The following is a 24483-nucleotide window of genomic DNA, read 5'->3' as shown; positions in this document are numbered from 1 at the left end:
CAGGGGGGAGTGGGCCTGCCTCGCGCTTTTAATACAGATGCGCTCCTCCGCGCGCCCTGCGGATCCACGGAGCCCCGGACACACACACACACACACACACACACAAACACACCCACACACACACACACACACAGAGACACACACTCGGCACCATGACTGCAGCCAGCAACACCTACGACGTGGTGGTGGTCGGCGGAGGATTATCAGGTGGGTGCAACATCACAAAAACTTCCTCTCTCTCTCTCTCTCTCTCTCTCTCTGCAGGGCGCGCACACCGAACCAGACACACACACGCACACACACACATTGATTGTACGTGGACGCGCTCTGTGTAAGGTGAGCAGACAGCTGTTGCACTCAGGCTGTTTTCTGGTTAAACATAGAGATCTGATCTGACTGGATTCGAGGATTTCTTCTACATCCGTTTTCCTCCACCTCTTCCGTAAGCCCCTACACACACACACGCACACACACGCGCGCACACACACACACACACACACACACACACACACACACACACACACACACACACACACACACACACACACACACACACACACACACACACACACACCCGGCGTGCACCGCTGTATCTCAGCCTGTTAAGTAACAGCTAATCAGCCTCACCATACTTTGTATTGCATAACAGCAGGGGGACCGGGGAGGGGGGCTCGTAGATTTTTACTGGTTGCATGTGGAAGTCTTTCTATAAATCCTCGTTTGTAATTTGTCTCTGAGCCAATTACAGTCGCTCTGTGCTGCTGTGAATCCATCCTGCACGTTGGTGACGTCTGCTCAGCATATGGTGTTGTACTATGAGCAGCTGTCAGGTGATGTAAGGGCTGCTCACATCGAGCATGTGATGCCTGCATCACTCGGTGTAGCACTGCATGGTGATACCCAGCTATCAGGGTGGATGTATTCTCTACCATCAATCACGATGTAGTTCCATTCTGATTCCTGGTGCAACTTCCTTAGAAAGCACGCTGTCTTGTTAAGCAACCCTTGATTCCATGTGAGGAAGGGTGGTGTCTAGTTCCTGGAGAGTAGAGATCTGCAGACTGACTCTTTCCACATAAGCGGTTCGTTTTGTTTTGATTCAAGTAAATGCATTCTTTTTGAAAATGATGAGCCCCTTAAGGGTGGGTTTATTCTCTCCCCAAAATAACAGTATGGTTCTATTGTGATTCATGCTGTCAAAGCCAAAGATGTGCAGCTTCCTTAAAAAGCAAACTGTCTTGTTAAGTAACCCAAGGGGTGTGTCTAATTCCTGGAGAGTAGAGATCTGCAGACTGAGTCTTTCCACATAAGCGGTTCTTTTGTTTTGATTCAAGTAAATTGTTTATTTTTGAAACTGATTTCTCCCAGAAGTGTCTTCTAGAGCCCCTTTAGGTGTGTGTGTTTGTGGGGGGGGGGGGGGTTTATCTCCCAAAAATAACAGTACAGTACTGTTGTGATTCCTGGTGTCAAAGCCAAAGATGTGCAGCTTCTTAGAGAGCACACTGTCTTGTTAAGTAACCCAAGGGGTGTGTCTAGACTGACTCTTTCCACTGAATCGGTTCTTTTAACTTGATTTATGTCAATCTGTTTCTTCGACTCTTTTTTTCTAGCACTTTCTGAACCATTAATGTTGACTTATTCCCCCCAATAATATCAATGTAGTACTATTCTGATTCCTGGTGTGTATGCAAAAGAGTGTGCAGCTTCTTAGAGAGCACTCTGTCTTGTTAAGTAACACTTGATCCATGTGAAGAATGGGGGGGCTAGTTCCTGGAATATTGTAATGTGCAGACCGACTCTTTCCACACAATCCGGTTCTTTGGAAATGATTCATGTAAACCGATTTGAATTTGGAAAAGTATGTCTTTGCGAGTGTTACCCTCCCCAAACATCTTGTCCTCGTTGCATTACCTGATGAGTGTGCATTGATAGAGGGAAATGTTCTTTGTAATTGATGTCACGCAGATACTGGAGGAAGTTAGCACTGAGTTGTCATTCATTGAAGGCGGAAAAACGACTCCCTATCTCTGGTTGGGATCATTTAAGGAGAATCTAAATGCTCCAAAGCTCTTTGCTCTACTCTTATTCAAACACTTGTTCATTCTCTGTATCCGCGCACAGAACTTCTGAGTTTCATGTTTAAGTTTTCACTTGTTATTGTTGACTGCTTTGTCTTTGGTTGTGTGTGATGTGTTTTCTTCTATCTCATAAAAAGTTATATCTGAGGAGGATTCCTTGTTGATAAAAGCTGATTATTATACTGTCGTTGTAAGAGAACATAGTGCCAGTTAAGGCCTGGGAGATTTCCTTGAAAGTGTCTGCAATCTTGCCACGCTTCTGCAGCTTCAAAAATCTTTACGACTGACGATGCAGGTGAGCAGTCAGAGTGTCGGGGTCAAAGTGCATCAGGTGGCTTTATTCCTGATGCAGTTTTGCTCGACAATAAACTCCTTTCCGTCATCCTGGCGGGTCAATCGACTGCCTGCCTCTCTGCACGTCGGTCAGACTGTGAAGAATGTAGGTCAGTGTCAGTTCAGATCCCAGTCAAACAGGCCAAACAAATGCATCCAAAACAAGTTAATTTAATAAAACCCCTCCCTCTCTTCCCTCGTGTCACATTAGGGTCTCCTAATTACACAATTTGTTTACACCGCCGTCCTCTACCGGCCTGCCGTGAGGGCCACATATAACAATCACTGTCCAGTCAAAGGACACATGAAACGCTGCTCTTCGATTGTGTTTCTTCTGCCAGCAGCCCACCGGCAGGATTGTGAGGCTCGGGGGGCCGTCAGCTCTTCCTGAGGAAACATTAAACACTTGTGACAGCATGTTATCAAGGGGGGGGGGGGAGAGGAAGAGGAGGGTGTATAATGAGGAGGATAAGCAGACAAACCACTATTTCCTGTTTTTTGACTGTGAGAAGGAAGCAGGGAGTCTGAGAATTAGGGAAGGGAGAACTGAGTGTGCAAGGAGAGTAAATAAGGAACTGGAGACGAATGGAAGTGCAAAGATGTATTTGCACTTGCTGGGGCTCAGGATTGGGAAGGCAAATATTGTACAAACTCTCATACTCGTCTTAAACACAGAAGGATTTGTCATAAAACAGCAATTGTATGGAGCTCCTGACGTCCAGTAACACACAGTACAGAGCAACAGGGCACTGGATGTCTATAATAATATAATAGCTCACTAGGCTACGGAGAGATGAGATCCAGCAGTACGCTAACATCTTACTGCAGGTTTCTAATGTTGAGCAAAGTCAAATGTATATTTCTTAAGGCTCTATATCTATTCAAAAACACCCCTCAGTACACTGCTGTGTTGTACACTGATGCAGTGTGTGAATTTATTATTGCACACGGCTTCTCTGCCCTCACCAGAGTTGACAGTCGTTGCTGTTAGGCGGTAAGCTAAGGGAGTTCCGTTCCGTTGGTCTTTGCTCAATCCCTAAACACCAACTGCAAACTTTTCGGTTGTTTTTAAGCTGACCTAATATCTAAAGCATCATGAACCTTCCCTCACAGCTTTCAACCTATCTGCAAGCCAAGAGCAGCACTTTCTCCGTCCAGCTGAGCAAACAGGAGACCCTGATCACTGCCACATAAAATCATAGGATGGATATTTGTCATTTTCTGCATGCCTGCCACCGCCGCTGCAACCTCAGCTGTGTTACTCTTAATGATGATGCTGATTGTGAAAAGAAGCGCATGTAGCTGAGGGATGTTTGCACAACACAAAGACCTCGTATCTCTCTGTGGGAAGTCTTTTATTTCCCTTCTCTGTTCACTGTTTGTCACACAGAATGATCCCTCTGCTGTTATCAGAGGGCACTGCCTCTCTGTTTGCATGCAGCCACTCTGCAGCTATGATAGCGTTTCCCTTCACATACTGAGATTTATTTTTAGTCCTCGCTCCGAATCAAAAGTCCTCATTAGTGTTTAACATATGTATTCAGCCTCGTCCGGTCGTTACTCCTCTGCCGGACACATCATGTTTTCGGGTTATCTGTGCCATGGTCTTGAATCAGGAATGCATTGAGAGAATTTACTTCAGATTTGGCACAGATGTCCACTTATAAACGGTACACTGAGAACATTTTGGGGGTCAAAGGTAATTTGCTAATCATGACAATTTTTCACAATGTATAAAAAGACAGTTTGGACTAATATGGATCCAAACTGCTGCTAGACTAGTTTCATACAAAGACATGGCAGTATTTTATCATTTAGTTTAGTTTGCAAAAAGTCATCGGAATAAATTGATCAGATAAAATCAGCTGTTTTTCCCCCTTGTTGTCATTGTTGTTTTAACCTAACTTTGGGTTCCTTTAACTTTGCTTGCTGTGTGCTGACCGAGTTTTTCAACTGTATGTTAGTCTCCTTTTGATTAAACAAAGGTGTGTGTTTGTATAGCCACAGGTAGGGTTTAATGACTTTGGTGTCTAGGTAACACAGGTTGTTGTCCAACAGATTTAAGGAGAGGAAAAGATTGATACTGCTTTTATGCTCAGTACGGCCAGCAGCCGGTCAGAGAGTCAAACTTGATTTAATTCGGCAGGAAACAATTTATTTGATCCTCAGAAAACCCAAATTATATTTTCAAAGCTTATTTCTTGAATGGGAGTGGCAACTCTCCGACCTCCGGCCAAGATATAGCAAACAGTCCTCTTGAAGATGGACAGTTGTCTTCCTTAAACTAAGAGTCAACCGCAACTAGGTATGTTAGTTCTGTCTCCATCACACACACACACACACACACACACACACACACACACACACACACACACACACACACACACACACACACACACACACACACACACACACACACACACACACACACACACACACACACACACACGCAGGTCTTCTGCACCTTTCTGAATTTTCAGACTGTAATTTTCTGTGTGAACATCCAACCAGTGTCTCCATGCTGAGGACGTGAGACGGGGGAAGTGTGATTGCTCTGTCTCGTTAATGTCTTCTTCCCTCCGGATCAATACGGAGCATTTCAGGGTTCAGACTCGAGAGGCTCGCTGGTCACTCGGCTGGTATTGGACTGTGTTATTTGTGTGGAAAGAACATTTTGCTGAGACACAAAGAAGTGTTCAGAATACTCCAAATGTCTCACTGACAGTGTATAGCCAAGGGGTTGTCAAACTGTGTTCAAGCTGTGCGTTTTAGACAACATGATCGCCCATTGTAGTTTGTTTTCACTCCTCTCTGTGCCTGATATCTGACGTTGTTGTCAACCCGACAAAGACAATTAAACTTCACACTGACAGTATTCAGCAGCTCGGCTTTGAGGCAGACAGAGCAGCAGTTGTCAAATGTTTTATTCAACATCTCCCTGTCATGGGGAGCTTAAAGTGACTCTTCTCCAAGCAGAAAATGTCTTATTCAAACAGTCAAGGCAGTAACAACAGAAGGGATTTCAGGGACAAGGAAAACAGGAGGTTTAAAAGGCTGCACACTGTTGATGTCACCATACATTATGGAAAGTTACAGTACACACTCACGTTTCTTCGACTAAGTACAACTTTAAAAAGCTTGCACTTCATTATTTTCCTTTGATGCTACTTTACCTCTACTTCACGACAACTGAGGGAAAGATTCTTAATTTCACCCACAGTATATACTCGTTAACATAAGTCACTCCTTACATTTAGATTCTTAACTCAAAATACAAGTAAACTAAAGAATTATGATATGTTATTGTAGGTTAAACTACCAACCAGTGTACAATTTCACCTTTTGCTATCTGCAAAAAGGACCTCCAATGGGTTCTCAGACTTTTTGGTTTGCAGCTGTTACTCATTCTTTGGTTTGCAAGCAAGAAAAGAACATTTAGTTTCTCGATGTTCTACATTGTTCATCGATGAATAACAATAAGTTGGGTTTTTTCTAAACGTATTCCCTTTCTTGGCAGCTGCCAGTTAGCAGTTAGCTGTTAGCCTAGCAATAAAAACTAGGATCAAATCAAGGGGAACCGACTAGCCACATAAAACTATCAAGTCAAACAAAGAAGTGTGAACTTTAGATGTACTTTTAAAACCTTTTGACACACTAAGCTAACCATGCTAGACATATCTTGCTAGGAAAGCAATTAAGCTAACTAGTCTTTGAAGTGTAGTTTAACTTCTCCTTTGTTGTCATGTGCAAATGATCCCTGGATAACCTCTACAGTTGCCGGTAACGTAAGGACAGACACAAAAAGGAAGGGTCATTAGATTAACTAATCGATTTTGAGCTGAAGGGGCTTGTCCCATCTCCTCTGGTGTCAGTGAAGCTGCTAATGTGATTAAGAGGAATGAGAAACACCTGTGGCATTAAAGTGGCAGGAGATGTTACAATTGAAAAGATGAATGACAGGTGGTGAGCCAGAGGTGGAAGGAAGGGAAGAGGGAAGGGAGGATGTAAAGTAAGGAACAGCAAATGGGAGTGGTGCTCAGAATGAGCTACTGAGAAATTGTGTTCTGCAAACCCCTTCTTCCCTGGTCCTGTTTGCCAATCATATGCATCATTAGAGTAATCAGGTCCAACCACTTTGCATTCTTTATTCGATGGTTTGGTCCATGCTACATGTTGATTTACTGTCTGCCTTGAGCTATAATGTATCTCTGCATTCTTAAACTAAAAGATAGGCCGCTGTATTTAAGAGTCTGGGACATTCACAGTGAATTTATGGCAAAGAGATGAAGTCCAGAAACAGAGACTGGGTTTCTAAACACACACACATTACATTGACTTGCATTCATTTCTTCGAAACTTAACCCTATCTGCTACTTGCCTAACCGTCACCTACGTCTCCAGCCTAACATTTAGTGATGCGCATTATGAGGATTTGCATTTTGACCCTAAAAGCAGGCAAGCACCCACACCGTGATTGTGTAACCAGTCCCCACAATGTGAGCAATACACACACACACACACACACAATGGAGTTTGTTCCTGCCAAGTGGCTCCATCCTAACAATTACTGTTGTCAAGGAAACTGTCTGCCTCAGTCTCTTTTTCCAGCAAAAGGGGACAGACAGAAGTGTGTGTGTGTGTGTGTGTGTGTGTGTGTGTGTGTGTGTGTGTGTGTGTGTGTGTGTGTGTGTGTGTGTGTGTGTGTGTGTGTGTGAATCTTACATTTAAGACCAAGCCTTTTATAAATGAAAACACACTTAGTTTTATTTTCCTCCTGTCAAGCGTTTCGCAGAGAGACTCAACAATTAGGTCAACCAAAGCCTCGAGGAGCTGTAGTGGGGAGGAGAGGAGCAGTGAAGGGAAATCTGGGGAAAAGGGACAAAACAGGAGCAGAGAAATTGGAGGAGAAACTGCTAATTTAACACAATTAAAGCAATGTTCCACTGCCTTCATACTCTCAGTTTGTATCATGATACTGCGCATTAATGCAGCAGCCTTGTATTGAAGAATAAAGGAAGGTAACGTCCCCAAAGTGGGATAAAGCAGATATAAATCAAGCTACAGCGTTTGCAAAGACACACACATGTGGGTGTCTGTTATTGATTAAGTAATAATAACCATTACCTGCAGAAAGGGGTTGTTAATTAATGCTCTAGAAAATGGTTACAGACACTTCTGCAGGAAATGCATTATTAGCAGCTGAGTGAACTTCATGTCTAATGAGCCTCGACTCTCTGTCTGTCCTGCATGGGGCCATTAAACTGTCACCTTCTCTTCACTCTCTGTCGTCCTGCAGACACAAGTTGATGTTCAATATACCTGCACAAATTTGCACCTGCTCTTAAAAAGCTGACATGCATACTGTGTAACCCATAGATTTTTCCTCCTCTCTTAGTGTATCTCCTCCCTTCTCCTGTGTGATCCCTCCTTAAATGCATGTGCACAAAGGGAGGGAGATGCACACCAGCTGCGCCTCAGATGACAGGAAGACAACGCTTCAAGGCGGCCGTATCTGTTTGATAAATATCAAGCATGTCTTTAGGTGCAGAATAGCCTCTAACAGCATCTGCGTGTCTCTCTGTTATTCCCCATGGTTTCCAACAAAAGGCTGACCTTTTTACTGCCATTTGTAATCCCTTCAGGCACATTTCTCATGGCTGGGGGTTGATTGGAAACCTCTAAATGTGTTTAATGTATTAAAGGGGACATCAAATACCCACGTTCAGGTGTATATCAGTATGTAGCGTCTCTACTTTAAAGAGTCCTCTCCTGCTGATGTTCAGGCTGTATATCAGTATGTAGTGTCTCTACTTTAAAGAGTCCTCTCCTGCTGATGTTCAGGTGTATATCAGTATGTAGTGTCTCTACTTTAAAGAGTCCTCTCCTGCTGATGTTCAGCTGTATATCAGTATGTAGTGTCTCTACTTTAAAGAGTCCTCTCCTGCTGATGTTCAGGTGTATATCAGTATGTAGCGTCTCTACTTTAAAGAGTCCTCTCCTGCTGATGTTCAGGTGTATATCAGTATGTAGTGTCTCTACTTTAAAGAGTCCTCTCCTGCTGATGTTCAGGTGTATATCAGTATGTAGTGTCTCTACTTTAAAGAGTCCTCTCCTGCTGATGTTCAGGTGTATATCAGTATGTAGCGTCTCTACTTTAAAGAGTCCTCTCCTGCTGATGTTCAGGTGTATATCAGTATGTAGAGTCTCTACTTTAAAGAGTCCTCTCCTGCTGATGTTCAGGTGTATATCAGTATGTAGTGTCTCTACTTTAAAGAGTCCTCTCCTGCTGATGTTCAGGTGTATATCAGTATGTAGTGTCTCTACTTTAAAGAGTCCTCTCCTGCTGATGTTCAGGTGTATATCAGTATGTAGTGTCTCTACTTTAAAGAGTCCTCTCCTGCTGATGTTCAGGTGTATATCAGTATGTAGCGTCTCTACTTTAAAGAGTCCTCTCCTGCTGATGTTCAGGTGTATATCAGTATGTAGTGTCTCTACTTTAAAGAGTCCTCTCCTGCTGATGTTCAGGTGTATATCAGTATGTAGTGTCTCTACTTTAAAGAGTCCTCTCCTGCTGATGTTCAGGTGTATATCAGTATGTAGTGTCTCTACTTTAAAGAGTCCTCTCCTGCTGATGTTCAGGTGTATATCAGTATGTAGCGTCTCTACTTTAAAGAGTCCTCTCCTGCTGATGTTCAGGTGTATATCAGTATGTAGAGTCTCTACTTTAAAGAGTCCTCTCCTGCTGATGTTCAGGTGTATATCAGTATGTAGTGTCTCTACTTTAAAGAGTCCTCTCCTGCTGATGTTCAGGTGTATATGTCTCTACTGGGACATGTCTCCATGCTTTAATGTTCAAAGACTCTTTATTTTTCTCATACTGCCCTCTTTTCACCCTCTGTCTGAAACCAGTGGGAGTGTGTGTGGGTGAGAGAAACTCCCTCTGGAGGGATCACAGGGATTTTAGCCTCTGCAGACCATTTACATGCACGAACACCTATAGAACACACTACAGGACAGGGAAAAACCCCAACAACTGGGCCTCTTTAATATTCAACCCCTCTCTGATAACACGGTGCAGGGCTCGGACCTGGAGAGGGCCTCTGGAGGTTTTAAAGCGGACACACGCTCTGCACATGGCTACTGTTAGTGTCGACAGTGTGTGGTATGCAGTTGCAAAATACTCCAGATGCATGCAGATGTTTATCCAGGACTCCAGGAAATAACAGATACAGTACATGCATTAAAAACATCTATTTAGTTTCTTAGATTCTTACTGTTCTACATTTTCATATTTCCACGACAAAACTCCAGTTTCTCCCTGCGCTTCCTCCCACTGTCTGGGTGTTTTTCTTGTGGTCTTAATGCCTCCCTGTCTCTCCCTCAGATGAAGTTTGGTTTGGAGAGCAGCTCATTCTTCATTTCGCGGTGGGGGGATGGAGAAAAACAAAAGGCTCAGTCTGAAATCCTTTTGAAGTAATGAAAGCCTTATTCTGATCTGTTAGTTATAACCACACAAGGCTTCTTTTCTTTTGATATAAAAATGATGAGGACCGAACAAGCTTATTGATCAAAGCAGCAGGATGTGGTGTGGTGTGATTGCCATGGGCATAAACAACAGATGCAGACAGATGCTCTTTGTTTTCCAAACAGACGCTGACCTTTTTAGCCCAGCGCAGGTAATGGCATCAATTTGGCGAGGAAGATTTGTGAGGCTCCTCTGGTCGGAGCTAATGCTTTCTGCAAAGCCTGGCAGTAGGGGGGGTGGGGTGGGTGTTTGTGCAGGAAGAGAAGGGCTGAAGTTGGGTAATACTGGACAAAGTGTGTTTAAAGTAATATAAACCCTGAGAGATTTAACAGAGCTTAGCAGGATTTGGAGGAGGACAGTCAAGGGGTGGAGATGGGACTGAAGAGAATGGAGGAAAATATTTGCACAGATGTGGACGTCTGCTGAGTGAAGCTCTGAAAAGTGAATGTTTAAGAATGTCTTAGAGAAGGGAAATGTTAATGCTACGTCTTACAGTGATATTTAAAGCGCTATGAAGCTTTGTGCTGACATTTTGAAGTCTCTTTACTTGGTTTCATCATCATAATGCCATCGAATAAATGTCCCATTAACTCTAATATTAGGTTACTCTCAGTGAGAGAACATATTTGACTTAAATCCACCATTAAACTCGTCGTCATTAGAAAGGAATTACAACTGTTGTTAGAAAATATCTGGTCATTGATTAAAGAGGAGAATTCACAACTCTGCGTATGTAAAATCATGAAGTGAGAATTCAACTACAACTCCCATGATGCATTGCTCAGAATTCAGTCGCACGCTAACAGTAGCAAAAGCTAAATATAACTCTGTTCGTAATGTTTGTTGAAATCGTTTTGAATCCAGCTTTACTTCTGGATTATTATTATTATGGTGTGGTTCTTACCTCTCTGTGTCTACTTTGCAGGTTTGAGTGCAGCAAAGCTGTTGAAAGCCAATGGACTGAGGCCTGTTGTTCTGGAGGCCAGGGATCGGGTCGGTGGACGCACCTTCACCGTGCGGGTAAGAGATGGAGAGCTAACGCTACGTCAGATCCTGCTGTTAAACGGGACTTTGGGGTTTATGCATCTGTTGATGAAGCATACTTTCTTATTCGTCTGTTCATGCTTCGATGTGTTCTTCTTTATTTTTGTCTCCCAGAATAAGGAGACAAAGTGGGTTGACCTGGGCGGGGCTTACATCGGACCGACTCAGAACCGCATCCTCCGATTGGCCAAAGAGTACGGCGTCCAGACCTACAAAGTCAACGAGCAGGAGAGCCTGGTGCACTATGTCAACGTGAGTCTCCCATCATCTCTGTGTGTTGTCTTGGATAGCAGAGTGTATTCTACTCTCTGAGCTTTGGCTGATCCCATGTCTGTGTCCTTGTGTGATCCTGAGTTTGAACCATCACACAATAAAGATCCATGTGTGTGTGCAAAGCCATGGCAGCAACAACTTGACTGTACATTCTGTAATAAAAGCCACAGTTAGTATAACTCAGGCTATATAAAAGTGACTCCAAATAAAAGCCTTGCAACATAATCTTCTGTCTTAAATAAAGAGCTATGGTTTAAATCTGGTTCAGTGCATGCTGCATGACAGCCTGCAACTTCAATGCAATGTTTTCTGGCAACAGATACAACAAACCTCAAGTCATCACGACTAAACCCTCCTTTATACGGCTCAAATACTTTAGACATAGCATAGTGATTATTTGAGCAGCTGGTAGTTGTTTTCTCTACCTCTAGATGAGGCTAAGCTCGTTGTTTCCGCCTTTTTCAGTGTGCTAAGCTAAGCTAACCTGCTGCTTCATATGTATTATACGTACATGAGAGGGGTATTCATCCTCTAATTTAACACCCTGCAAGAAGGAAAAAACAGCACTTATTCCTAACGTCTTTAGCTCATAGAGCAAGCCTTTAGCATGGATCATTAAAGGCTAAATGTCTCCTTAGGACACATAGAAAAATATATCACTCAACAACTTATCGGTTTATTAGGCCCGCCTCGATTCAACAACCCCAGGGAGGATTGATTGCAGGATTGTGGTTCAACAATGCGTTATTTCTGGATAGGAATACTAGGTAATACCCCCTAAAACAACATTAAACTCCGCTGTAAAATCAATCTCATTCGCTCACCGCTGTGGCTCTAACAGATTGGTAGTCATTTGAAGTTGCAGTAGCTGTAAGGCAGGGGAGTCCAAACTGCGGCCCTTTGTCCATTTTCAAATGGCCCTCAGCCAATTCTAAAAGTCTAATGCAATATGTCCCACACATGCAACTCCTGCTTATCTCATGTTGTTGTTAGAAGAAGTAGAAAGTAGTAGAATGGGAGGATGAAACCCTCTTTATTACTCACACACATGCACACTGCAGACCACACACAGTGAAATGTGTCTTCTGCATTTAACCCATCCTAGTACTAGGAGCAGTGGGCAGCTACCGTGCAGCTGCCCGGGGAGCAATGGGGAGGGGGGATTGGAGGTGTCCGGTGCCTTGCTCAAGGGCACCACAGCAGGGCCTAGGAGGTGAACTGGGACCTCTCCAAGTAGCAGTCCACTTTCCATATTTCAAGTCTGTTTGGGGACTTGAACCGGCGACCCTACGATTCCCAGTCCAAGCCCCTACTGACTGAGCCACTGCTAGACAGTTGTTCTTAAATATATAGAAGTTTTTCAAATGAATTCAGTCAATCTTAGTTGCTAATAAAATCCCAATAATTTATTTACATAAGATTCAGTTTTAAGGAATGAGCTGCAAATGAGAGTTGTGATGTAGGCTGCTTTTTCTTGAAGCATATTCAATTATTTAGCATAATTTACCTACATCTGATTGATTTTGCTGAATTATAAGGCAATATATCTCCCCTCTATTGAGTGGCCCAGCCCTTCGTATATTTTTCTGTATTTGGCCCTCAGTGAGAAATGTTTGGACGGACACCCCAGCTCTAAGGCGTGTTTTATGGCTGTGTTATTCAAACTTCAGCTGCCATTGAACCCTCTGATCAACAGCTTCTTCTTTAGTGTTTTTGAGGTATTGTGCAGAAGAAAACCCCTCACATTGTTTCCTCCCCTGACAGACATCCCTCCGCTCTGCAGCATTAGCGGCTACAGATGCTAATCTTAGCCTGGGGGTTTTCTGTAATGCAGTTTCTCCTTGCTCTTTGAGTGGTTGAATGGAGAGCAAAAAGCAAACAAAGAATGAAGGAAGAAAGAGTCACCGAGGCCCCGTTTGTCTCCGTTAGGCTCTGCTCCATATCTCATTATCGTGGGCGCACCGCCGTCCATAACACAGTCGCTTTCCTCCACCTGATTTGATTTGCCGTGTACCCTGCTGCAACTACTCGTACTTTAAATCAAGGCACTGCCTCCGGTGGCTTGTGTGTGTGTGTGTGTGTGTGTGTGTGTGTGTGTGTGTGTGTGTGTGTGTGTCAGAGAGACAGAGTTTATCTGAACATGGACTGTGTTCAAGTTGTTGAATCCTAACTTCAAAATCAGACTTTGAGTTTACAGCCTGAAGGATGTGTGCAAAACAAAACACACTTTTACTGCATTGAATAGAAAGCTGTTCCAAAAGATTGCCCACCACACACACTTCCAGTTACACATTTATTACACACACCTCATAATATAATGCAATCCAGTTTGATTACACACCAAAAACAGCCTCGTAAACCATCGGAAATATGGCTTCAAACATTGATTTATTGCAGGGTTTTTGGATTTAATTACGGAAGCTAAATTACATTTTACAGGTATATGAAGCCTTTCAGGGTGTATACATATATTCCTTTCTCCCATGGAAATGATTTCCACTTTGGGTGCAGGGTTATTGATTTTGCACCTACTGTGTGTCCTGAACGACCCTGAAATCTACCATTGCCCAATTTGCAAATAAGTACCGGTTTTTCAGCGGTCATTTAATTTAACTCAAGTCAAAAGAGTTCCTGTGAGTGTAGATCTGCAGCAGTATGGTAGAATAAAGTTTCCACCTTGCTGAGAAGTGATTGCACATCTCACAAGATACCTTATTATGTGTCATTTAGTGCAAACAACCTAGAGAATCAAACTCCAAGCATCAAGGATCCGTCAGATATATTCACTTTAAGGTAGCCATACCATTGTCAGAGCTGGTGGGTGAGTTACAAGGCCTATGGTAAGGGCTTTCACTACCAAGATGCAATGGAAAGAGACACAGAGTCTCTGTTGTCCTGATGTCCATGGGGAGCTCATTCCACCAATCAGGAGCCAGGATAGCAAACAGGTGTGTTTTTGAAGGGGCTACCTGGATCAGACTCGCAGAGATAGAGTAGCAAGTGCACGTGATGGAGTGTACGGTTTAACCAAGGCCTGGATGTAGGAAGGGGCTGACCCCCTCACAGCTCGGTAGACCAGTACCAGGGTCTTAATGCTGGCAGCCAGTGAAGGGAGGGGAGGAGATGTGTGGTGTGGGAGAACTGGGGGGAGGTTGAAGACCAGTGGGGCTGCAGCATTCAGAATGAGCTGTAGAGGTGCGATGCAGGTCGACAGGAGGCCCTATTCTGCTTGTGGGGGGGTTCCCTTCTCCTGTAGTGAGTTCAATAGGTTCTGGTGCATGTAAATGATCTGCAGAGGCTAAAATCCCTGACTTTGTGCCATATATGAAGACACATCTGTACAAACACTAGATTACATGAATCTGATATCTGTTAACCTTATAAAAGCATGGTTTCATAGTCCTCCGTCCGGCTCCCCTCTGACGCTCTATCGACTCGACCTACTTCAGCGGTGTGTGAAATGTCACCGGCTCGTTGGAGAATCGTTGGTTTATTAAAAGCATTTGATTGGACAGCGCAGCCGATCATGTGAATCCGTCCATATGGCTGCTCCTATGCGACTGTGTTTCCTTAGCTACTATCTGTGTAAGATCCACACACACACACACACACACAGACACGCGCCACGCTTAGCTTCCTGCCGTGTCTCCATGGCAGCACGCTTCATCAAAAGCTGCTCACCTCTATCAGAGTTGGACAGTGTGTTTGGCTATCTCTAAGTGTGTGTGTTTGTGCATTCATGCATGTGTGTGAAGGTGTGTGAGGGAAGCTCTGTTTCTGCGTCACTGCAGCAGCTGACTCTGCAAAAATGTTGCATAAAATACGAGTCCCTTTCACAATTTTTGAAGAAAGAGGCTGTTGATGAACCTCTATACCTCGCTAGCATGTGCTTATTAGCATTTTAGGACAAGAGGAGTGTGTATCCTTTACTGGGGATCTTACAACAGAGCCGTCAGGGTGGCGTAGAAACGATGAAGTGATGATGATTATCGGCGAGAGGAGGGGTGTGCAGTGCAGAAAGAGGAATTGTTGAACAAAAGCATGACAATAAAGAGAGCCCTGCCTTCAGAATGACTTCTGATAAAGGACCAGGCAATGCCCAGATTATCCAGGTCAATATAATTGCGGTTCACGATTCCAGACCTATAACCAACATAACAGATAACAAGACTGTCATATTTATGCTTTAACACATGCAGCATAATCTTATCTCTGAATAGTTGACAAATGGTTTCAACAAACAGCCAAATAATAAATGAAAACCCCAAAAATAACAGCTTTATATAATACTTATTCAGGTGGTTATCAACGGGTGTTCCTGCAGTATCATGGCTCTTGACTCCTGCACCTTTCCTCTTGTCAGCATTTCCTTACTATGAGCAGAAAGCCAACAGTTACCTGTACGACACGTGTGTTTTAATCGTGCATGAGGCTGTTTTATGATTGCTTTGGATTAGCCCAGAAGCTATTCTGATCAAAAAGCACAAAACCGACTCAGTGTTTCCTATAATGCACAAGCCTGGATGTAATAAACAGAGGATAAAACACGTGATAAAGGTTCCTTAGATCTCCAGTATGCCTGCATTTCTCCACTGACAACAGCTACTGCCAAGACATTGTGTAATTAGCGCTAGCCTCTGCGTAGCTAATCAGCTTTTCTTTGGCCGATAGTAATCCAAAGGAGCAGCTTCCCTTATCAGCGGACTCCTGCTCCCACGGTGGATTTATCAATGAGCTATCATCCCTATCACAGACTTTGATTAAACCCTGTCGCTGGTTATCAGAGATTAACAAAGAGCGTGGGATGTTCCCACCTGCAGCCGTGTGCATGTTTGCACGCTTTAAACGCACCTGAGAAATGGCCGAGCTGTTTATGAGACTCCGTGATCGAGAGAGCATTGTTGTGTAAGTCTGTTATCTGTTTGCATGCAGACTGCCATCTGAATAAAGGAAAGATTACATATCAGTAACCTTATTTGATTCGTTTGATTCAGATGGACTTAAGTACACTCAAATTCACCATATAAAGCATCTGGAATAGGGCTGCATGGTTTGAAATATATAAAAGCTGTGATTATTTTCATACTGCAGTTTCAATATGAGGTTTATTTCATGTGTGAAGGCGTGTGCACCTTAGGGAATTAACAACAATGAATGGACTTTTAGTTGGCAATTGCATTTCTGTATCTGGAACTTAAGTAGCTTTCTCTCTAGCTTTGATCTATTTTGTCAATTGATGGTGGAAAATGTCCCAAAAATAACCTTAAAAGGCACATTTAAAACATTCCCTGAGGTGGAAACGTTGTTATAATAAAAGCAATGGCAATAAATGTGCACTTTTGTATGTAGGTGAAGCGAAATAGTTATTTTACATCTCAGATATCAAAACTACATGTACTCATTCAATATTGCAATTATTTGACATTTAAATCCACTGAGATTTATTTTTTAGTGCACGATACATGCCATCAAAGTCAGCAGGATGATTGGCTGAGAGCTCGTTCATCTCACTGATATGGGAACAGATGCGGCCATGTTTTATCCCCCCCCTTCTTCTCCTCCTGTATTCTCTTGTCCGGTGTCTCCATGAAGACAGACCTGTTCTAAACATGGCGTTGACACTGTACGCTGGGAGAGAGAGAGTCAGAATTTATCCTAGAGATTTCACTTTATTTAGAAAGCAGACACCTACACACACACACACACACACACACACACACACACACACACACACACACACACACACACACACACACACACACACACACACAGCGGTTGGACTGAGGACACTCTTATCAGACTTGATTACTCTCAATCTTTGGATCAGTTGTAAAATGTTGCACGATCAGCAATCATGAAGCTTTTACAGTTCGCTCAACTTTACTCTGTTCACTGTCATGCTGACTCAGCACACTGGAGGTCAGCTAGAGGTGGAATACTCCTCCTCCTCACGGCAAATACCAACACTTCTACTCATTTTAAAAGCTGCATTTAAGCATAATTAATCATTTTGAGGTATTCTTAAAGGCCGAAATCAGTTTCTGTCCTAACAGTTTGGCTGAGGGTTTAAAATGTGAGAAAATGAACTTTAAAGCACAACTGGATATTCAACAAAACCTGTTCTTTAACTACAGGTTAATCTGCTGGTCGTTCAACCACATTGATATTTGCATAGTGATTCAAGTAGGCAAATTACTTTCATTGTCATTTTTTGTATCGTTAACAACTGGAGCTACAAAGCATTTTGTGCGATAAAGAGGGTTTAGCATTTAGCATTTAGCATTTAGCGTTTAGCATTTAGCATTTAGCATTTAGCGTTTAGCATTTAGCATTTAGCGTTAGCGTTGCATCTCAAATGTAATTGAACCCCTTTTTGATCCCTCTGTTTTCAAATAAAGGTGCTTAAGGTAACTCGTCTGTTTATAGCAACAATTCCACATTCATGGAACTTTTGATGAGAGTGTATTTAATGTTATGATGATTACTTGTGTCCGACAGGGGAAGTCTCACCCGTTCAAAGGCTCCTTCCCCCCCAGGTGGAACCCCTTCGTCCTGCTGGACTTCAACAACCTGTGGAGGACGATGGACGAGATGGGCCAGGAGGTAAAACCAGAATGACTCACTTTTTGTAGGCTTTTATTCTCTAATTGGCCCTCTAATCTCTGCTAAATGTCCTCCTGTGTCTCAGATCCCCAGAGAGGCCCCCTGGAGGGCCCCCCATGCCGAGGAGTGGGACAAGATGACCATGCTGCAGCTGTTGGAGAAGATCTGCTGGACCAGGTGAGAGAGGAGTATATTACTACATTTCTATTACTATTTCTCCACACCATTTATACGAACAGAACTGACTGACTGCTCGGCTTTATGTTCAGCACCGTCCGCAACTTCGCCAAGCTGTTCGTGAACGTGAACGTGACCTCTGAGGTCCACGAGGTGTCGGCTCTGTGGTTCCTCTGGTACTTGAAGCAGTGCGGAGGAACCATGAGGATCTTCTCCACCAGCAACGGAGGACAGGTGTGTGTGTGTTAGTGTGTCTCATTTAAGTTAACATGCTTTCTCCCACAGATGTCTTCTTTGCTCTGCAGGAAAAGGGACTCATTTTTGAATGCATGGCTCTAGATCCTGAGATCTCCCCTCAGCTTGCTGCCGATCAGCACATCATCATTATGAGGCGCAACAAAAGCTGTTTTCTTGAAGAGCTTTTTGTGCACATTCTGCCCTACTTTCTAAAGCTGAGTGCCTCTGTTGCCATAGACACTGAGGAAGAGGACTGGTAAACAGGGGCCAGATCTGGGGGTCATTTCCAGTTTGCCAGACCTTCCCATTTAACCTCTTCCACTCCCCACCCCCGTCCCAATTACTGTCTTTCTGTACTGGGAACAAAGGCTATTTGAAGGGGGATAGCATGTCAACACGTAGAAGTGATGACATCATCTGAGAGCTGGGAACATGAGATTCATTTCATATGCATTTCAGCAATGTGTGTCAAGGTTTTCCACTCGTACATGTACGATAATGGTGTTTGTTCAGCGCCTGCTCGTCAGAGAGCGTTTAAGGGCTGACAACATCATGATAGAAGTATTTGATTAACAGTACGGAGCTATTCTTATGCTAATGCATTTATTTCATAGGTTTGGTGAGACATTAAGCATTTTAAATCACCCTAAATGTATGACAAGGGTCAAACATTCCTCCGAAATGCGACATAAAGACACTATGTTCTACTACTCAGAAACACACCTTTTTTAAGGACATCTAGGAAAGCTGTACATCGTCTGAATGACCTGGGTGTGTAGTTCTTGGTTGTGCATTTTCATGAAGCTGTGAAGGTCAAATAAGCAGAATAGAGCCTCTTTAGGGTTAATAGTTATTGGATCTGAGAGTCTGTTGGAATGAGGACGCTGTGCAAAATATAAAGTAGTTCATTCCCTTGGAGATCTTTAATTTCAGAGCAGCTTTCCACTTACACTGTCAGAATCCTCTGGAGACAGACCGAACGCCTCAGTGGATCGGACACAATGTGTGTGTGTGTGTGTGTGTGTGTGTGTGTGGGGGGGGGGGGTGTTGACAGGAACATATGGAGAAGGTCACTCAGAGCTTTGGCAGCACTTCATCTCTCTGCTCCTCCTCAGTCCTCTCTCTAACATCCAGCCTCTGAAACACATCTGGTTTAAGATGTTGACATGTGTTAGTGAAGGTGACTGAGGATAACCAGTATGTAGCTAAAGGATGAATCTTTTCTGTACATCTAATTCTAAGTTCTAGTTTTTGGGTAGAGGAGAGAGGGAGCAAGACAAGAAATAAAATAATAATAATTCTAAATAAACTAAATAAATAAATTGCAAATAAAAAGCACAAGTACCAAACTAATAGGAAATAATTATTCTAAATATATCATTTAATTTAATTAAATGTCACCCACCCAAAAATAATAATTATTCTAAATATATCATTTAATTTCATTAAAGGATATATTTAGAATAATTATTATTTTTGGGTGGGTGACATTTAATTTAATTAAATGTCACCCACCCAAAAATAATAATGATTCTAAATACTAAAACATGAATAAATTGGTCATTAAAGAAAGATATACAAAAGGACGTTGCCATGCAGAGCCTAAAACAGACCGTGTCCATGTCTCTGCATGATGCCTGACCCCCGCTCTCTTTCCCCCCCTGCAGGAGAGGAAGTTTGTGGGCGGTTCGAGTCAGATCAGCGAGTCCATGTCGGACGAGCTCGGAGATCTGGTGAAGATGGAGTCTCCGGTCTACAGCATCGACCAGAGCGGAGACATGGTGGAGGTGCAGACGCTGGACAAGCAGACGTACACAGTAAGCCCCTCACACACACACACATACACACACACACACACACACACAGTCTGAACCACAGCTGGTTCGGTGCTGCCATCTGTTGGCCGACTCGAGTCATGTGATCATACTTGTGTTTGCATCCCCTGTATTTATTTTATTTACTTTCTCTCAGGCCAAGTATGTGATCCTGGCCACCCCCCCTAGCCTGAACATGAAGATACACTTCACCCCCGAGCTGCCCCCCCTCAGGAACCAGCTGATCAGCCGAGTGCCAATGGGCTCCGTCATCAAGTGCATGGTGTACTACAAGGAGAACTTCTGGAGGAAAAACGGTACACAGGCTGGGGGAGTGTTATATAGATGTGTGTGCATGTAAATGGTCTGCAGAGGCTAAAATCCCTCTGAAACTGAGCATAAATAAGGCTGTTTAAGACTGAGCACGCTTAGCTTCTCAAAGACAATAGTGTGGGCTCAGGACTCTGATATCCTCAGAGGTTAAACATTTGTTTAGAGGGTGTGTACAGCGTATTCAGTCATTGGAAGTGATGTTCTGTTTAAATAGAGAGGTGTTTTTGTCATACTGTGTCAGGAGAGAGCAGGATGCTGCAGTATTTATATTTGACTCTCTTTGCTTCACATCAGGGTACTGTGGCAGCATGGTGATCGAGGATGAAGGCTCTCCCATTGGCCTGACGCTGGATGACACAAAGCCTGATGGGAGCGTACCCGCCATCATGGGGTAAAAATATATCATATTAATAACATTATCCTGATGTTACATGCAAAACACATGTGGACAAAAGCAACGTGTGCTAACGTGGCCATGCAATAAACACAACTGGAACTTCTTGTTCACTCTCACGGTGACTTTTCTACTACGACATAATATTTCTCTCTTTCCTCTCCTGCAGATTCATCCTCGCCCGCAAGTGCAGAAAGCTATCAGGGCTGACCAAAGAGGAGAGGTATGTTGAGCTGGAGACATTGAGGAGCTGCAACTCTCACCAGCTGCAGGCAGTGGTTTCATCTTAACCATTTTCTGTTTGTGTTTCAGGCTGAAGAAGATCTGTGAGATCTACTCCAAAGTGCTGGGCTCAGAGGAGGCTCTGCATGTGAGTTTAGATACACACACACACACACACACACACACACACACACACACACACACACACACACACACACACACACACACACACACACACAGTAGTTAATTAAAACACTAATCAAACCTTTACTGTGTCTGACAGCCCGTGCACTATGAGGAGAAGAACTGGTGTGAAGAGGAATACTCTGGCGGCTGCTACACCACCTACTTCCCCCCGGGAATCCTCACACAGTATGGAAAGTAAGTCTCCCCCGACACACACACACACACACACACACACACACACACACAGACACACACTAATGGCAGTATATTGAGTGTAAATCCACTTTAAATGCTATTACATCGGTCGCTTTTTCACCTCTGGTGTGTTTTCTGCCTGCAGGGTGCTGAGGGAGCCGGTGGGCAGGCTGTATTTTGCAGGAACAGAAACGGCCACCGAGTGGAGTGGATACATGGAGGGGGCGGTGCAAGCCGGAGAGAGAGCCGCCAGAGAGGTCAGAGGTCCCCTGCAAACACACACACTATTTACAATCCATTTTCAAATTGAGTGTTTAGCTTTTTACTTCGAAACAGAGATTATTTTTTGCAATATTTCCTAAATCCAATGTTATTTTTTACATAATGCATGTGAAAAAATATCTATTGGGACATATTTTCTGGCACACTGAATAGTATGGATGTATGGGAATTGAAACGCAGGAGTTGACAAAGCATTTGCATTTTTTGACTTTCCGATTTATTTATTTAAAATTATCAAAAAAGATCTGACTTCTTTTCAAAATGTGGACTTTTAAAAATGTCCCACTATCTTCTCATTATGATGACTCCTTCTGTGGCCCTAATTATCTTCTTTTAAAAATGCACACTTTTTGTCTCCCAATTTTTTTTCCAATCGATTTTAATTTCAAACTAAAAATTATGATTTTTATTTTTAAATGTTGCCTTTTGAAATCCATAATAATTTACTACCACATTATATACTGATATACACCTGAACATCAGCAGGAGAGGACTCTTTAAAGTAGAGACTCTACATACTGATATACACCTGAACATCAGCAGGAGAGGACTCTTTAAAGTAGAGACACTACATACTGATATACACCTGAACATCAGCAGGAGAGGACTCTTTAAAGTAGAGACTCTACATACTGATATACACCTGAACATCAGCAGGAGAGGACTCTTTAAAGTAGAGACTCTACATACTGATATACACCTGAACATCAGCAGGAGAGGACTCTTTAAAGTAGAGACACTACATACTGATATACACCTGAACATCAGCAGGAGAGGACTCTTTAAAGTAGAGACACTACATACTGATATACACCTGAACATCAGCAGGAGAGGACTCTTTAAAGTAGAGACACTACATACTGATATACACCTGAACATCAGCAGGAGAGGACTCTTTAAAGTAGAGACTCTACATACTGATATACACCTGAACATCAGCAGGAGAGGACTCTTTAAAGTAGAGACACTACATACTGATATACACCTGAACATCAACAGGAGAGGACTCTTTAAAGTAGAGACACTACATACTGATATACACCTGAACATCAGCAGGAGAGGACTCTTTAAAGTAGAGACACTACATACTGATATACACCTGAACATCAGCAGGAGAGGACTCTTTAAAGTAGAGACACTACATACTGATATACACCTGAACATCAGCAGGAGAGGACTCTTTAAAGTAGAGACTCTACATACTGATATACACCTGAACATCAGCAGGAGAGGACTCTTTAAAGTAGAGACTCTACATACTGATATACACCTGAACATCAGCAGGAGAGGACTCTTTAAAGTAGAGACACTACATACTGATATACACCTGAACATCAGCAGGAGAGGACTCTTTAAAGTAGAGACACTACATACTGATATACACCTGAACATCAGCAGGAGAGGACTCTTTAAAGTAGAGACACTACATACTGATATACACCTGAACATCAGCAGGAGAGGACTCTTTAAAGTAGAGACTCTACATACTGATATACACCTGAACATCAGCAGGAGAGGACTCTTTAAAGTAGAGACTCTACATACTGATATACACCTGAACATCAGCAGGAGAGGACTCTTTAAAGTAGAGACGCTACATACTGATATACACCTGAACATCAGCAGGAGAGGACTCTTTAAAGTAGAGACTCTACATACTGATATACACCTGAACATCAGCAGGAGAGGACTCTTTAAAGTAGAGACTCTACATACTGATATACACCTGAACATCAGCAGGAGAGGACTCTTCAATCACAATGTGCTCTTCTGTTGCAGGTCATGTGTGAAATGAAGAAAATCGACAAGAGTCAGATCTGGCAGACGGAGCCTGAGTCTGTGGTCAGTGAAATCTCAATGACAATGTTCAAACTAAACTCCTGACTCAAATACATGCAACCTTAACATCCCCTCTTCCTGTCCGTCCAACAGGAAGTGCCGCCACTCCCGTTCGTCACCACCTTCTGGGAGAGAAACCTCCCTTCAGTCGGCGGTCTCTTAAAGTTCATGGGGGTCTCTGCCTTCCTCTCTGTGGCCACCGCCACCGGCCTGGTGGCCTACAAGAAGGGTCTGATCCCCCAGAGTTAAACCACAACAGACTCTGTACTGCCAGTGCACTACTTTATGTCCCAATCTGCAGAGTAGTGAGCTGAATGCAGTATAGGATAAACACTAATGCACCGTCACTCTGTGCACCGTCTGTTCCCTGAGAAAGAGAGAGTTTAAATCCACAGTCTGAGAGTCAGCTGTGAAACCAAGAAGTGAATCTTAAAGTATATAAATGTAAATCACTATTACCATTACACACATTGCTTATGACATTCACAGTCTTACTTACATGTGAGTTTATCGACTCATTATGTTTTCTGTCTGTATGTGTGTGTGTGTGTGTGTGTCAGGTGTGTGTGTCTAATTACCTCTGCTGATATTAGGTGCTAATTTATTCCAGCCGAGCAGCTGTAGCTGTTTGATGAGACGCCTGCTGCAAAACCACAGAGGAGGTTTTAAGGGATAAGGCTGCTAGGATGCTAGATTTTTCTTCTTGTCAACAACAATTTAAGGCAATTACGTTACTTAAGGTACGTAAATTAAGATAATTAGCATAATTGAGACCTCTTTAACACAGTCTTTATGCTAGATATTCCTCACAAAAGCACCACATTGGAAAGTAGTCCCCAAAAAATGTCCTGTTTACTCCTGTAAATGGACGGTACGTACATAGCGCTTTACCAAGAAACAAGGGTCTCACGAGGCTGGAAGGTCGGAAATTACTGTCATTAATCAGCC

The 24483-nt window shown here is 43.1% G+C and overlaps 1 protein-coding gene across 1 annotated transcript in view; it reads left to right on the top strand.

The window, feature by feature from the left end:
• The window catches only part of mao (monoamine oxidase), a 26204-nt gene continuing 1721 nt past the window's right edge, over positions 1 to 24483 (top strand). Inside the window, exons 1-15 of the mRNA XM_063888621.1 lie at positions 1 to 207; positions 10862 to 10956; positions 11095 to 11232; positions 17752 to 17856; positions 17942 to 18033; positions 18126 to 18267; positions 19938 to 20087; positions 20242 to 20401; positions 20712 to 20808; positions 20981 to 21034; positions 21124 to 21181; positions 21317 to 21414; positions 21560 to 21671; positions 23476 to 23538; positions 23629 to 24483. The exon at positions 23629 to 24483 is cut by the window's right edge and continues 1721 nt beyond it. Coding sequence (XP_063744691.1) covers positions 153 to 207; positions 10862 to 10956; positions 11095 to 11232; positions 17752 to 17856; positions 17942 to 18033; positions 18126 to 18267; positions 19938 to 20087; positions 20242 to 20401; positions 20712 to 20808; positions 20981 to 21034; positions 21124 to 21181; positions 21317 to 21414; positions 21560 to 21671; positions 23476 to 23538; positions 23629 to 23784 — 1575 coding nt within the window. The 5' untranslated portion in view covers positions 1 to 152 and the 3' untranslated portion in view covers positions 23785 to 24483. The remainder of the gene's footprint in view (positions 208 to 10861; positions 10957 to 11094; positions 11233 to 17751; positions 17857 to 17941; positions 18034 to 18125; positions 18268 to 19937; positions 20088 to 20241; positions 20402 to 20711; positions 20809 to 20980; positions 21035 to 21123; positions 21182 to 21316; positions 21415 to 21559; positions 21672 to 23475; positions 23539 to 23628) is intronic.

This window comes from Eleginops maclovinus, chromosome 7, assembly GCF_036324505.1.
Source record: "Eleginops maclovinus isolate JMC-PN-2008 ecotype Puerto Natales chromosome 7, JC_Emac_rtc_rv5, whole genome shotgun sequence".
In the NCBI taxonomy this organism is placed as follows: domain Eukaryota; kingdom Metazoa; phylum Chordata; class Actinopteri; order Perciformes; family Eleginopidae; genus Eleginops; species Eleginops maclovinus.
The sequence above is the reverse complement of the archived record's forward strand: the minus strand, read 5'-3'. Positions and strand labels throughout refer to the sequence as shown.